This window comes from Schistosoma mansoni (genome assembly GCF_000237925.1).
Source record: "Schistosoma mansoni, WGS project CABG00000000 data, chromosome 1 unplaced supercontig 0034, strain Puerto Rico, whole genome shotgun sequence".
NCBI classification, from domain to species: domain Eukaryota; kingdom Metazoa; phylum Platyhelminthes; class Trematoda; order Strigeidida; family Schistosomatidae; genus Schistosoma; species Schistosoma mansoni.
This window is the reverse complement of record NW_017385988.1, coordinates 1881857-1897200: the sequence shown is the minus strand read 5'-3', so window position 1 is coordinate 1897200 and position 15344 is coordinate 1881857. Positions and strand designations below refer to the sequence as shown.

The following is a 15344-nucleotide window of genomic DNA, read 5'->3' as shown; positions in this document are numbered from 1 at the left end:
TCTTTTAAAGAGTACAGTTAGTCAATAAATAGTTTTCATTTGAATTAGGTATGAACGTAATTTATGAGGTTGATAAAAACCCCCGTTGTCTATAATAGATAAAAATAATAGACTTGTTACCATATATAGAAAGCTGAAAGCCCATAGATATAACCTACGTGTATGTTTATCGGTAATCACAACCCAAATAGTGAATAGCATAAACGTTTACATTGCGTAAATATTCAACCGATTAAGTACAATAAGATAAAAGTTACTTCATGAGATTACAGGTAAGATTGCGAGTTAAACATGCAAGGTATAAATACCTTGTTAGTGAGATGACACAAATATCAGATGTTACTCATTAATATAAGATTTATAGTATCATCGTTGTTTTGGACCTGCTGTAAGACTGATCGTCATCTTCACGTTCTTCATCTTCCTCCTTTATTGGTTCATGAAGAAGACGGTTTACTGCGGGAGTATTAGGAGTAACAGTTAATAACCCAGTATCCATAGCCGTATGATCATCCGAAACATTCATTCTCGACGTATTATCAGTTTCGCTGGGAACAACGCTCTCAGTTGGGATCAACCTAGTAGGAATATTTATCGTACTATTTCGAGTCAAATGACGCGCAGTTGTTAAATCCTAAAAAGAAAAATTGGAAATGAAACTATGTATAAGCAAAAGATTAGATTTTACTGGATATAAACACCAATCTCTATGGGAAAGTTGTATAAACGTTTTTAGTTGATAATCCTTTACAAATAGATATATTGATCTGTTACACTACACAACATGATAAAAACATGTTGTTTCGAGGTATGTGAGCATTTGTATGTCAAGTTCAAGTTATGTGGCTTCACAAACGAAACGTCCCCCTAAGGGGTAGAGTCAAAGGAAAATCTGTTATAATTAATATGAATTGGAAGATTTAAGAAATGTGTCATAGTAGCTTCAAGTGATGCTCATTTAATGCCAACCAAAAAGGTAATAGGATAAATAGGACTGTTGATTACCTTCATTATAACGATAGTAAAATTTCAGGTCCGTCATTTTTCGGCAAAACCATAAGAGTAGTCTAAGTGAAGGAAAAAAGACTGGACGTAAAGTATGATTCGGGAAGAATGAGTGTGTTGTTTTCGTACACCTTTCAACGATAAACTACCACAAAACCTCATAGTCTACGTAGTCCAACTTCGCCTTCAGTTGAAGAAATGCAATCATAGAAGACCACGACCGGTAAGAATGAATTTGTGGAGTGACTATTTGATTGATACATCTAACCCTACGTCTGAAAACAACCTGGTTCTCCCTAATCGAAAAGCTCATTTCGATCTGATATTCAGGATTTTTGGAAGTAGTAAGGTAACTGGATACCAGCTGAATTCCTTATCGAAGTATTCAACCTATTGTTACAATCTTCTAGGCTGATTACAGAACATGACTCCGTCTTTTTCGCAGATAGTTATACCGACAGTTGCATTTTTTTAGTAAATGTTTCTTCGAAAATTCTGTCAGTGATGGATACAGCTTCTTATGCTAATATTTAGCTCGAACATATAAAAAAATAGAAATACTTATTCCTTGAGAAACTCCCTCGATAAATTTCAACAAAGTAACTGAACTGAACTTCCATCATATAGATAATGGATGACAGATTTAATTTCCAACTTACTTGTGAATGACCAATTAGTGATAAAGATAGCGCAGATCCAATCATATCAGGAGTGAAAGGAAAGCTACAAGACACACAAACGGGGTATATAAATGCAGACAATTTAGAGACAAAGAGCAATGAAATCATTGATCAATATGAATCATAGTAGGTATTTGAATGTAGCAATAAGTTAACACAGATTGAAAAAGTTATACAAAAGCTGGTTATGAAAAAATAGAAGCTCTTTTAACTTTTTGAATAATCACACATACAAAATTATAACTTCCTTACGCCCGTTAAACCTCGTGCGGCAGCATAAGCCGCCAACTAGCATTCTCAATCGAACTACGTCCTGGACAATCCCTTCCAGCTGCCATTCATTCTTTTAATGTCTGCTTACTATTTCCGACGCAATGTGTTCCTTGGTCTTCCTCTTTTTCTTTTCCCTTCAAAATTCCAAGTTAGAGCTTGCCTCGAGATTCAGTTTGATGAATTCTGCAATGTGACATATCCACTTGCAGCGTCTTCTCCTGATTCCCTATTCAGTTGGAAGCTGCTTTGTTCTCTCTCCCAGTACACTGCTGCTGATAGTATGCGGTCAACAAACATTGAGTATGCTGCGTAGATAGCTGTTTATGAATACCTGTACACCTTTCATTTTGGTTGTAGTAGTTCTCTAAGTATCAACTACGCACAATAGAAATTTCTCGACGTTCATAGTGAAGATTATGGCTTCGGTCTCGGGTGACGGTTGTTTTTAATTCCAGGTAATCCTCGATTGTAGGAATGCTGCCCTTGCTTTGCCAAACCTCATCTTCACGTCTGCATCAGACCCTTCTTGTTCATCGACGATGCTGTCCAGGTGCGTGAAAGTCTCCACCTTTTCCAGAGCTTCTTCAAGTGTGATTGGGTTGGTGCTCTCCGTGTTGTATTTAAGGATCTTGCTGGTGTATATGGAATAGAATGGCTAGATCATCTGCGAAGTGCGAATCGTCTAGTTGCATCCAAGCTGTCCATTGTATTCGATGCTTCTCCTGAGATGTGTACGTCTACACAATCCAGTCGACCATCAGGAGAGAGAGTGAGCAGCTCTATATGACACTGATATTCACTTGGAATGCGTCTGTCAGCCGTCTTCCATGCACGACTTTGCAGTGTGGTCCGTCGTATGAATTCCGTATGACGTTGACGAACTTCTCAGGTACACCATAGTGTCTGTCGAGGAAAGTTTTATAAGCTTTTCGTATCCATATTGTCAAACGCTTCCTCATAATCAAGGAAGTCGAAATGCAGTGACGAATTCCATTCAAAATATTACTCAACAATGACTGATCCTTACGGAATCCAGCCTGTTGATTTCGAAGTTGGTCGTCTATTGATTCATTCGGTTGATAACACTATATAATATATATATATATATATATGTTGGGGATGTCAAATCCCCAGAACTTACTTGGTAAATGGCTTAGTTTTGTAATTTTATTTTGGAAATTTGAATTTAGCTGTTTTTCGCGCCAAATGCGCTCTTTTTACCTTCACGTCATATTTCCCACTTGTAAACTATCTTAAACGCTATTGGTCCATTGTTTTTTTGTGTGTGCTATTTATTAATGATGCTCAAGGACAATTTGTTGCTGTATAAATGCGCTTGACTTTTCCCCTTATTTGATTGCTTGTACTCGGCTGCTTACGGAATACATATATTCCCCTACTTGCCTTGGACTTCTTCATCTAGTTAGCGGGGCCTGGGACAACAGATTAGAATAGCTTATCGTGTCATTGTGTCATTGGCTTTCGTTCGTTACCGCGGAATCGATTTAGTTAGAGCATATCAATATATATATATATATATATATATATAAAGAAATATTTCAATCAATACTGTGGTTTACTTTATGTTATATGTCGATCCTCTAAATGGGCGAGAAGCCAGTCGTTTGGATTCCTGTGTGTGGGGTAATTCGATGACGGACTGTTGCCAGTGGAAATCTCGTACAATAGCTGGAGCGCTTGTTTTCATTCCATCAACAATACACCATCCAGTCTGAGGTCAACATCGAAAATGTCTTGTTAGCACTAAATTTATATTCGTCGAATAAAAATCTATCGTATTAACACAGATTGAACGGATATATGGTTTTGAAGAAATAAGAAACTTACAAAACAAAAGGTAACAAGAAACCAAGTACAAATTTGTATACCAGTTATTATGAGCTACATACACCCAGATTAAAGATATTTCTGGGAGAAATATGAACACTTAAGCCAATAAATAGAAGTCACAAGAGTTACTAAACAAAGTTAATTAGTATTCTTAAACACTAATTATTGCACATCGATCGTCCACACTCAATTACTAATAAATCTCTGTTTACACATGTTCTGTATCTAGTAACTTTCCAACTAATTTACTTGAGGACAACAAAACCATTCATGATTAATCGACTCTGTACTAACTGTCATTATCTTAACTTTACAACTAGTTATAGACGACTATAGCCATCTGCGCAGTTGATGAAATATAAGTTCATAGTAACTGATGCTGAAAGGTATCATTGTTGGTCAAATCAATTCACAAAAATTGAATGAAGTCAAACAGTTCGCATTTAATACTTACTTTCCAATTAAAATCTATCACCTCATTAATATCAATATCTTCGTCATTTTCCCCCATAGGATTAACCAGTGTTTCGGCAACCTGTACAAAAGAGAAACTAACTCTTTATTTCTGTGGAGAAAATTTAACAGAAAACTAACTTAAATCTACACAACAACGCAACAGTACTTAATACAAGCAGTTAAGATTATTCTAATTGAAAAAATTATATTGCAGATCAAATATGGCCGGATATAGGAAACACCAAAGAGATTGATGCCATGGAAAATGAATATCAACTTGTTAAGGTAAAGTTAGTTTAATTAAATAACGAAAGAATTACACACCAAAAATTAGCTTATTCATTAGATAAATAGAATTGACATTTCCAACATAATTGTTTACATACAGTAGCAAGCAATGTGGTGAATCACGTGGAACAAAATTGTTAAGAAAATAAATTAACTGATTAATCTACCACTATTGATATTGAAGGGGTACTACAAACTTTTTATATTGCTCTATTTAAATATGAACGCGTTAAACAAACTCACTGAAGAAAAACAAATAAATGATTCACTATTTGCTGATGCTTAGAAGCACAGGCAGATTTTCTAACAAGATGAGTTTACAATATTTCCTTCGGATTTAAAAATAACAATAGAATTTTCGATTCTGAGTAAATTAACAACAAAGTTTATTAATTATATGACTAAATTCACATTGAAAATTACTTATAACAGATACAAACTGGTCGCCTGAAGAAATAATGATCATGAAAAACTGAGAAATCAGTGGGTGGTGAAATATTCCAGAAGCGATCTCAAAAATACCAGTGAAAAGTAAAAGTCGGTTTTGTACAACTTTCTGTAGATTATACTCGGACGTCAAAAATCATTTAGGTGCTTAACTAGGCGATTCAACAATGTAATAGTGTCCTGGAAACAAACAAGATATCTCCTCACTTAAAAAGCCATAACATCACCGTTTGTCCGCGTGTTTAAAATAGAAAAGAGACTATCATGGAAATCTCGATACTCCTACTCCTACTTTTCCTTTTCTTGATTCCTGTGACAACAGACCACAACGAGAGATATGAGACAACCCAGGGTGCGTTGTGTATGCAAGAACTAACAATCATCCGTGATCTACAATAGTAGTCAAATAAGGTAAGGAAATGTCACTGTCATTGAATTTACCTCCGCCTTCACTACACAGTTTATAGCTTATAAAATTCATCTCTGAGATCTGAGAATTCGGCACACAGGTCATGTTAGCGCAAAACCATGAAGATAAAATTCAATGGAAATGAAGAACGGGCGCTTCTTCACTGAATCCACAGAAGAAATCACATTGATGCTACTAAATTCCTAGGGGTCAGTAAGTACCTTTCTTGTTCCTTTACGTATGTCAAGTACAGTTCTAATGGGACCTATAATTTTGCTTTGAATTCCATGTTCGGGAAATCAGATTAATGATTACTTGACATAGCAGTTTACTGAAAACAGTTATCTTTTAGTCAAGACACATTTAATTCATAATCTCTGTTTGCTCGCCAAATGATGTGATGGAAACTTTGTTCAGTTATATAGAATAGAATCCAAACCACTACAAATCATATTTGTTCGGTTAGAATCGTCAAGTCACTAATTCTTTAGGTTTAACAAAAGTATTTATAAGAATTTTTTCATAGAGAGTGATAAAGATCACTTAAAAACAAACTGATAGTAACTTACGCCATTCAAGTGACTCCTACTTGATAACACAACCCAAAATGAAGTAACGAGATTTCAAATACGTTTTTAAAATCGGTAGCTCGAACAGACTTATTTACTTATATAGAGACAGTGACTTACCAACAGTTTTTTGTATCAAAAGGTACAAGTACCTGGTAATAACTGCTAAGTCTTCTTAGTCATTATATATACTTAATCAACACGGCTATAATTGAAATGAATAGTATGTATATGTACAATCAAAACAAGTGAGGGAACCATTGATCATATGGAAAATAAGTGTTGGATGGCAAAATCGGAATGAGTCATGTTAATGGAATGATGATCACTAATTACATTTCATTTTAGTTTTCGTTTGTTCGATACTTAATATCGGTAAGAGACAAAGGTCAGCTTATAAGCGATCCAAGCAAGAACATGTGATAACTATATTAAAGAGATATTGAATCCTTCACTGAATAACAATGTATCTCCAAGGAATAGTAGAATTATTCCAAAGAGAGCCGTAATTCGGGTGTTGACGCAGGCCAGTCCTGGAGTAACAATTTACATTTAGATGGGGAGAAACGCATCCCAAACACCCTGGCATTGTTACTCAGTTCTAACAGAAGGCTCTGCATTTTGTCAGTGTCTTCACCAAACGGGACTATGTCATCTGTGTATTCTAAGTCGATTAGTGGACCCCCTGGTAGGAGATCAATTCCTGAAAATTCAGTCGACGAGAGTGTTATTTCCAGCAACAGGTCCATAATGAAGTTAAACAAAAAAGGGGATAGTGGACAGCCTTGACGTACACCACTTGAGGTTGTAAAATCATATGACAGTTCGCCATAAGCTCTCACTCGACTTGTAGTGTTCGAGTAAAGAGCCTTCACAAGGTTTATGTACTTCTCAGGTACACCTTTCAATGACAGACACTGCCACAGAACCTCTCGGTCCACAGAGTCAAATGCTGCTTTTAAGTCAAGGAAAAATATCATTGTCTGACGCCAATAAGCATGTCTGTGTTCTAAAACCTGACGAATAGTGAATAAGTGGTCGATACAGCTACGACCATGTCTGAAGCCAGCCTGATTTTCTCGTGTTTGTAGTTCACTAGTCTTTGTTGGGCGCCCGATAATTAATGATGCTAGTAGTTTAGATGTTATATTAGTGAAACTAATCCCTTTATGGTTATTGCAGGATGATTTCGATCCTTTCTTATACATTGGGACAATCAGTGATTGTGACCAGTCAGATGGGATTACGTCCAAGTCCCATGTTTTAGCTAAAATATTAGTCAACCCAATCGCTAAAATTGGACCACCATATTTAAAGACATCTGGAGCCAATCTATCTGGACTAGCTGCTCTTCCTCGTTTCAGATTAGCTATAGACTTTTGAACTTCAGCTAGAGTTGGGGGACCTACTTCAATGTTCCATTCAGACTGTTTGGGAATGGTGGGTAACTGTAGAGTAGCTGAAGGCCAGCTAAAGTGTTCTGCCTATCGTTCTAAACGTCTGGGCTGAGAGCAGATAAGGGTTCCGTCCTTTACCGAGATCGTTTTACTTACACTTGACTTATTTATTCCGGTTTCTTTTATTCGTCTGAAGAGTTGCCTGGTGTTGCCTACAGCCACTGCCTTTTCCATCTCTTTTGCTTTCGTCGCCCACCACCGCTCACGATCTTTCCGTAGACTTTTGTTTAACCTAGATCTGATTTGCTTTCGCTTTTCATCGTGTTCAGAGCCTGATGGGATGAGTTTACGAGAATCCATCAGTGCAGCAGACTTAGAAACCCAATGGTTTTTTTAAACCCTTTGGTTCAAATTACTAATACATGTTACTGCTGTTTCCACAGCTGTTTGTATATCTTTCCAAGCAACATCTGGGTCAGTCTCGTTCACAGAGCTGCCTAAATGTGAACTCAGTTGTTCCTGGAACTTACTTTTGACTTTCTCGTCCTCCAGTTCAATCCTAATGGGTCTACTTAGTGTGGTTTTTCTGCGTCCAGTGAGGCGCAGACAAACGCGTGCTCGTATTAAAGCGTGACCAGAGTCTAAACATGTATTCCAGTACGAGCGACAATCTTCTATCGAGCCTCTCCAACGATGACTGATGGCAATATGGTCTATTTGAGTCCATCGTTGGTTTGGTGCAGGTGGTCGCCATGTTAGACGATGTCTCTCCTTATGCTTAGGGTTAGTGTTTGCTGAAAATAAACGATTGTCTGAGCATAGTTGCAACAGACGATCACTATTATCTGTTCGCTGAGTCGGAATACTAAAATACCCACCTAAATGTCTTTCTGTGTGGTTTAAGCTACCTACTTGCGCATTAAAGTTATCTGCTACGAGTACTATGTCTGAGCGTTCAGCTCTTTGAAGAAGTTCGGAAGCTTTCTGTAAAAGTCATCTTTCACTTCATCTGGGCGACGAAAACGTTAAGATTCAGAGGATCAGTCTCTGAAGACACAACGAAAGTATCAAGTACAAAAGTGACAAGTAGGTAAGGTAAAGTAAAGTAAGTAAGTAAGATAGTGAACCCGCTTAACTGATTCTATATAATAGTAAAGATAGTATACGACTAGAATTATGATACCACTTACCTTTAACAATCCCATATACACTATGAACTCTAGGAACATGAAGAAAGGAAAATAGAGATCTTGTGAATTTGTTCGCGAACTATCGATTATAAACTGACGACCAACAAGTGAGGCTATGAAATAAATGTACACTGCCAATGTGACGACCTATTAAAACATAAAAATTTAATATTTATAACTAATATGTGCTTTCCTATCTAGATAAGTGCAATCAGGTGATAAAACATGAACATAGAACCAATATTTCAGTGAAAAATATGAACGATCACATACCTACACTGTTTATTTAGCTGAAATTTACTTTTATAGTGTAGTTTATGTCATGTATTTACTTATCACAAAAGTGGCCGACTTACCAGAAGTCAATAAATCCGAAAATATAACATATATTAGTACAGCAGGAATAAAATGGAAATAAGATAGAACAAAATTGAGAGACAATAATAAATGTATTTTATTTTGTTATATCCCAGTGAGTAGGAAAATTGTATTTCTGACGTTTCGTGACTTAAGGTAAGCCACTTCTTCAGAATTTAATTAACACAAGTTTAAACTTGTATTAATTCAATTTGGTCATTTATTTACTCTGAAAGAGTGGCTTACATTGAGCCAAGAAAAGTCAGAAATACGATTTTCCTACTCATTAGGATATAACAAAAATGTATTTATTACTAACTTTCTACCCAATGCTCAATTTATTTGAAACTACGAAGTCCAAACTTGGCATTGATACCTACAAAATTGAGAGGTGCTTGAAACTTAGGTTCGTAGTCAAAAAGTTAGCTTATTTGAGTAGCCGTATGAATTTCTGGAGTAGCTGTGCAACAGACAACAAGCTTAAATTGATCTGGGTAATCTTTGGCCACATAGTGATGTTAATCTAATCATGTAAGGTTGTATGAATATCACTTTCGTATTCCATGCTTGCGAGACTTGGCCGTTCTGAGTCGCAGACGTTTCGTGGCTTCCTGTGTTTCATTGTTGCTTTTTCTGAATGATTGCTCACACTGATTTATTTGTATTGGTTATTTGAATCTTTCCATTGATGTTTAGGACTGCAATTGATCAATCTCCTTTGGTATATATTCTTTTTCTGAAGATTAACCCGATATTTCCATTAAGCTACAAGCATTATGAGGAAATTAAGATGGTGGTTAGCAGCGGAATCCGTACTAGCTGCGGAAATACAGAAAGTGGTTTCAGACTAATGTAGCTTATTATACAACTAATGGAACCATTCTAGAATACCTACGATTGCGGCTAGAATGGCGTTCATATTAGACACTACGTAAAAGGTAAAAATATAGGACTGCCAGTCTATATAATGGCTTCACATAATGAAAGGAAATTACGTTTGATTAAGGTCTGGTGTTACACACATATTTCTTGAATAGGATACCACAAACTACTCAGAATCGAAGTTAGCCAAGGCTCTGTCGTAATTTGTATGTTCTTCACAAATGATTAGTTGTGTTTTAGGAGAAGAGGTATCTATTTCTTATTCTTATGGAATACATAATTATGAACAAAGCCGGTTGTGAGAAAATATTTTCATACGTCGGAAAAGTGTTCCATTGCAGACGTTCGGTAAATAAACTACAATCATGCCTCCACATAACATTTATGATTCTCGAAACTTACAAAGTGAAGTGGAAATACTACTTATCATACTTCTTTACAGAATGGTTGCTAACATAATTAGAGTGGAAAAAATATGATATAGTGTTAGAAAAGTGAATGTACGAAAACAACATCGAATGTGTGCAGATGCTGTATGAAGAGGTTTATTCAAAAAAAAAACTAACCTGTGTGTAAACCAATGGGATGCAAACAAAATCGATCATAAACATATCCAACAGACCCTGACGAAAGTTATTTATTTCCTGATAATTAAAAATAAAAATGCCAACTTTAAAGTTAAAATTAAACACAAAACTAAGTACAAGCAAATTGTTTTCATAAGGTGTTCACAGACAACAATTTGGGATTCGTCTAGATTAGTATACTTAAAGGAAAACAGCTGCGAAATGATTTAATACAAAGTATGTTGGTTCAAAAGTGGTACTTTTAGTCGGTCAATTTGATTTTAAACCATTTGGCTATACGTTAGAAAGAGACCTTACTTAGGCAACCGAGTACCGTCAATAGCCCTTACGCAGTGACTCAAAATGTATCCCATAAATCCATCTAATAAATAGGTCAAACTAGGTTTGAAAACTTACTTGTTTGGGATATTATTAAGTTCGTGAATGAATTCCATTAACTATATACATTTCGCATACAAATGAGCCAGAAGTAGTAAATTTACTGTGCACAAAGGTACCATAATAATAAGATCACTCGTGAGTTTTATTGTCGCTATACTAATTTTGTCCTGACTGTATTTGCTACATTGAGATAATGGTCAGGTTTATATACCATGTGACCCGATCGAGCTATATTGTCTAGAATACTTTAGGTCCTACCGTAGCGAACGAGAACACAAGAGGGGAGAATTGAATGTATTGGAATACAAAATTACAGAACATCTTAGTAAAATCTGAGAACCATACAGTAAATACTTCATTTGCAAAATATCGATAAATAGTCTCAGAATTCGTTATTCTTTCGTTTCAACACCAACCACTCTTTGTTCTCGTTCCCTTTTCTTTGATCTTAACCTTCTGCCTCCAGGCATTTCACTTTCGACTAATGATATGTACTACTTGTATCTGTCGACGCCAGTAGCACAGACCACACTACCATGTCAGAGAGGTCAGTCGGAGGACGGTAAAACTAAAAATAGTAACTTAAGGTTCGAGGGCAATGTCGTGCTGCTGATTATACTGGAATGTGACGGTAGTAAGATAGTCGCCTTATATAATTACCCTTTACGCCGATGTTGCCTCGGCATAACAGAAGCCATGGGTAAGAAAAAGTCGGCCGTAAAACTTTCACACATCTAACCCCATGAACTTTTACTGCTGGAGGTTAGGTATTTTGAAATACGGAGCTAACAACGAAAACTTTCCATAAAAAGGCCGTATGTAAGGCCTACGTAAGATTTTGAGGACTTAACATGATACAAGACACTACAATACTTAGATTATGAAAATGGTGGAGAAACATACAGACTAGTGATCGAGGTACTTTGTCTTGACTAGGCATTTGCAGAGATTCTCCTAAGATTCGTATATTTTCTAAAGCAAATACTTTCAAGAAATGAGCAGAAAAGTAAGTTTCCAAGGTTGAATGATTTAAGCATACACTTTTTGTACATGAAATCAGCTTTAACTGGAAGGAGCTTACATCGATGATGGACACCAAGGCATGATGATTCGTAATAAAGCCTTCTTTTCCGGCAAGAGTGACGAGGGAAGTAGTCCATACTACTGGAACAAACGGTTGAACATGAATGGGACTAACACTCATAATATCCAGCTCTTCTTCTGTAAGTATTCCTAAATAAGGGAATAGAATTCTAACATAGAATAGTCCGCAGATTATGTTTTTGGAAAACTATCACGTACAATTATAGTTATTTCTTAAAGCCATTTAAACTGTCAGGAAACTAAAAACAGCACTTCTAACACTTAATTAATAACAATAGTTAAATATGGAATAGTGCTTTCCAATGACCTACGGATCCCGAGTAACAAAACTTAAAAAACCAAACAACGACCAGGCACATACAATAAGTTGTTCGACTAAATTTTCAAGAAATGGGTTACATGCTGCAATTAACGAATGAAGGCACATTATTTAAATTTAGTCAGCGAAGAATTAGTAGACTAAGCTTGTGAAGACTGAAATTCAGAACTGTATGATTCGATATAGCTAATTGGCAATAGTGGTACACTAATCATGGTATATTGAGACGATATATACCTTACGTCACTATAATTTAGACTTAACATATTAGAAGCTTAAACACGGTTAGAAGAATCTGAGAATCCGGTTTCCAACGAACCAATAGTTAAACTGAGAGATGAAGCATCAGATTATTTTCATAAAAATATCGAGTACCATGTGGACTATTGCATTTCTATTTATTATAAGTGATTTTTCCATCTGAATATAAATTCCACCAACAACGCAGACCATCTTTTTAAAAAAGTTCATACAGCTTGACCCTTTGATAAACGAAGAAAAGCAAGGTTATGAGGATAAGATAATTCATCCTACTGGGCTACTCGTCAGCTCTAAACAGACTAGAGTTAGGGGCGAAGTATACGGAAAACTTGTTTCTAATTGTTATTGTTTGTAATTTAGGGCTCTCCAGGGCTGTTGAGAAACCTCAGAATGGTATGAATACTAATGTTTTTCAAATCTTGTTTTCCAGTAACTCATCTCAAAACGTGGCATCAGTGCTTGAAGTCATTAACTTCTGGTCTGAGCAATGTTGGCAGATGCAGACTACTTGGTTGGGGTCCGCGTGACTATCGTAACCAATGATTGGAGACTCTAGGTGACATGGCTCAGAATCGATCACAATGGCTTAGGCGTATACACTCTTTATCTTCCCTTAAAGCTTGAGATTAAAATTGCTTCATATCCGTCTTTCTTCCTGTAATATATCCTGATATACAACCTTTCTTTTATATATTACCACCATTAAATTAACTACTTCTATGAATTCGGTGTTCATTTTGTTGTGTTAATGAGGTGTGGCAACTTGGACCGATGCATATGTGGGCCTGGTCCTACGTTGTAGCTGACTGACTGACTTAATCATTTCTCGATCAGTAGTCAGTTAAACGGAGCGTAAGAACAGGCACATTTATCGATTACCTCAGAATTCACAACAATGCCAACATGCAATGATACTGCTAACACTATAACTTTAATAAATAAAGTCCAACTTGAAAGCAGAATGACCAGACCTGCCGCGACGAAGAATTCTGGTGTAGGGAAACGCTTCTTGGCAATTAAGTTGAGACGTGTGGATGTCATTACTAGGCTTGACATCATGTACCGAAAGCATGTTCGTCGCATCAAACGAGCACGTTCAGAGTTTCCAGAAAGATGCCCAGAAATTGAAATGGCGAACTTTAGCACCCATGGGATGGTCATGAATAGTCTCCAAAACCTCGTGAAGACATTATCGATATAGAAACCAAGAATGAAAGAAACTGGGATTAAACCTTGGAAGCTTCTGGTAAATATTATAATATCTTCAAAGGTTCTGAATGTATTTGAATATTTAAAAGAGAAATCAAACCTTTGCCACTCAGCTGACAGAGCGAAACGGTATACACAAGTGATTAATGCGTATAGAGCCATGAAAACAATAACATCAATGTATATCAGTTTGAAAATACATCCTCTCCATCTAGAAAGTAATTTTAAACCATAAACTTTACTTTAATAGCAATTTGAAAAATACACCTGGGCCCCCAGTTAGGACGAGTTGGCTATACTGCACTGTCATTTGAAAGAGCGCTAAACCTTAAATGTAATCAGTTTCAGTTCGGAAAGGACAGAAGGCTATGTGTCCTGTGTCAGTCTTCGTAATGGTGGTTTCTCAGTTTATCCAACTTTCTCTTGAAATTGTTGACTAACGGAGGTAGCGAACTCCATTCATTGATGATTATATGGTAAAGTTGTGATTCTGCTGACGAGTAGTTTGTTCTGGACTTGTGAACTTTTTCAGAGTGCCCTCGTAAGTTTGCTGTTTGAGAAGAAAAGAAAATTGAGGGCATATCAGATGCTAATATTCCATTAGGTTGTTTGTAGCTCTGAAAGGTTCAAATGGTTCTGCGGGGAACAAAAGTACCCTTCACTTAACGGGATTCCGCATCTAATAGCAGTAGGTCATCGATGCCTCAAGGTAAGAACCTAGGTATATTAACGAATAAAGAGGATAAATAAAAAGAATTGGTAAATCATAGTGAGATACTGTCCTTAGTCCTTAGGAATATGTCAAGCTTTCTCTTAAAGGACTCCTGGGAAGTCGCTAGGGGTAGCTCAGCCGATAGCGAATTCTCCAAAATCAATAACTCTGTAAGTCTTCAACATTTGACGCATTAGTTTCACTGGAATCACCTGAAGGCGCTCTGTCACACGTCCACACCAGTTCACGAGTGAGTACGCCATGCCACGCATCCTCTTCAACTATTAGCCAGCTTAGACCAAATGTTCCTCGACATACGGATAGCCTTCCAAATATGCCTTCAAACTCCTTCATTTCTGACTTCTGATCTGACTGGATTAGCATGCCTTGACAATAAAGATGTGAAGTTTAAAGGCGTTGTCAAACTCCGGATACTTTTGACATCTTTATGTTTAAAAGCGTGTGATCAAATCACCTCTAGTCCCCTATATGACAAGGAAAATAGGTTTAGTTTAGTCAGTCGGGCATCATACGGGAGCTTTGCAATTCTGAGAATCGGCTTAGTTAAAGTACTGTGAACCATCTCAACAGCTCGCTGTCTTTTTTAGGTTGGGACTAACTGCTTGTATGCAGTTCTCGAGTTTATGATGAACGGATGTGTATACAAAGTCAAAGAAATTTTAGCATCAACCACAGGGTTCTGAAACCTATGCATATGTAGATGCAAATGTAGTTTTTAAGTCTCGGCTTGTGATGACTCTTAAGTCATTGTGTATCTGGATCACAGGAAGCTCGGTGTTATCCACCATGTGTGCATCTGTACCTTAATGGCCAATAGGCATTACAATGCCCTTGGAAGCACCTATCGGCAACTGCCAAATTTGAGACCATCCAGTTAATTTCTTCAGGTCATTTTGAAACTCTTAATTATCACCTTTACATTTTATCGCTCTCCATATCTTGACAT

The 15344-nt window shown here is 36.7% G+C and overlaps 1 protein-coding gene across 1 annotated transcript; it reads right to left on the bottom strand.

Annotated features, from left to right (window-relative positions):
* Positions 1-358: 358 nt before the first annotated feature.
* Smp_091840 (bestrophin-related) lies at positions 359-13617 on the bottom strand (the record flags this gene model as incomplete). The annotated part of the gene is made up of 8 exons (XM_018791902.1): positions 359-634; positions 1665-1728; positions 3539-3690; positions 4264-4344; positions 8566-8712; positions 10371-10448; positions 11854-12005; positions 13428-13617. The coding sequence occupies 8 exons, from the start codon at positions 13615-13617 to the stop codon at positions 359-361; spliced, it is 1140 nt and encodes a 379-aa protein (XP_018645006.1).
* Positions 13618-15344: the final 1727 nt, after the last annotated feature.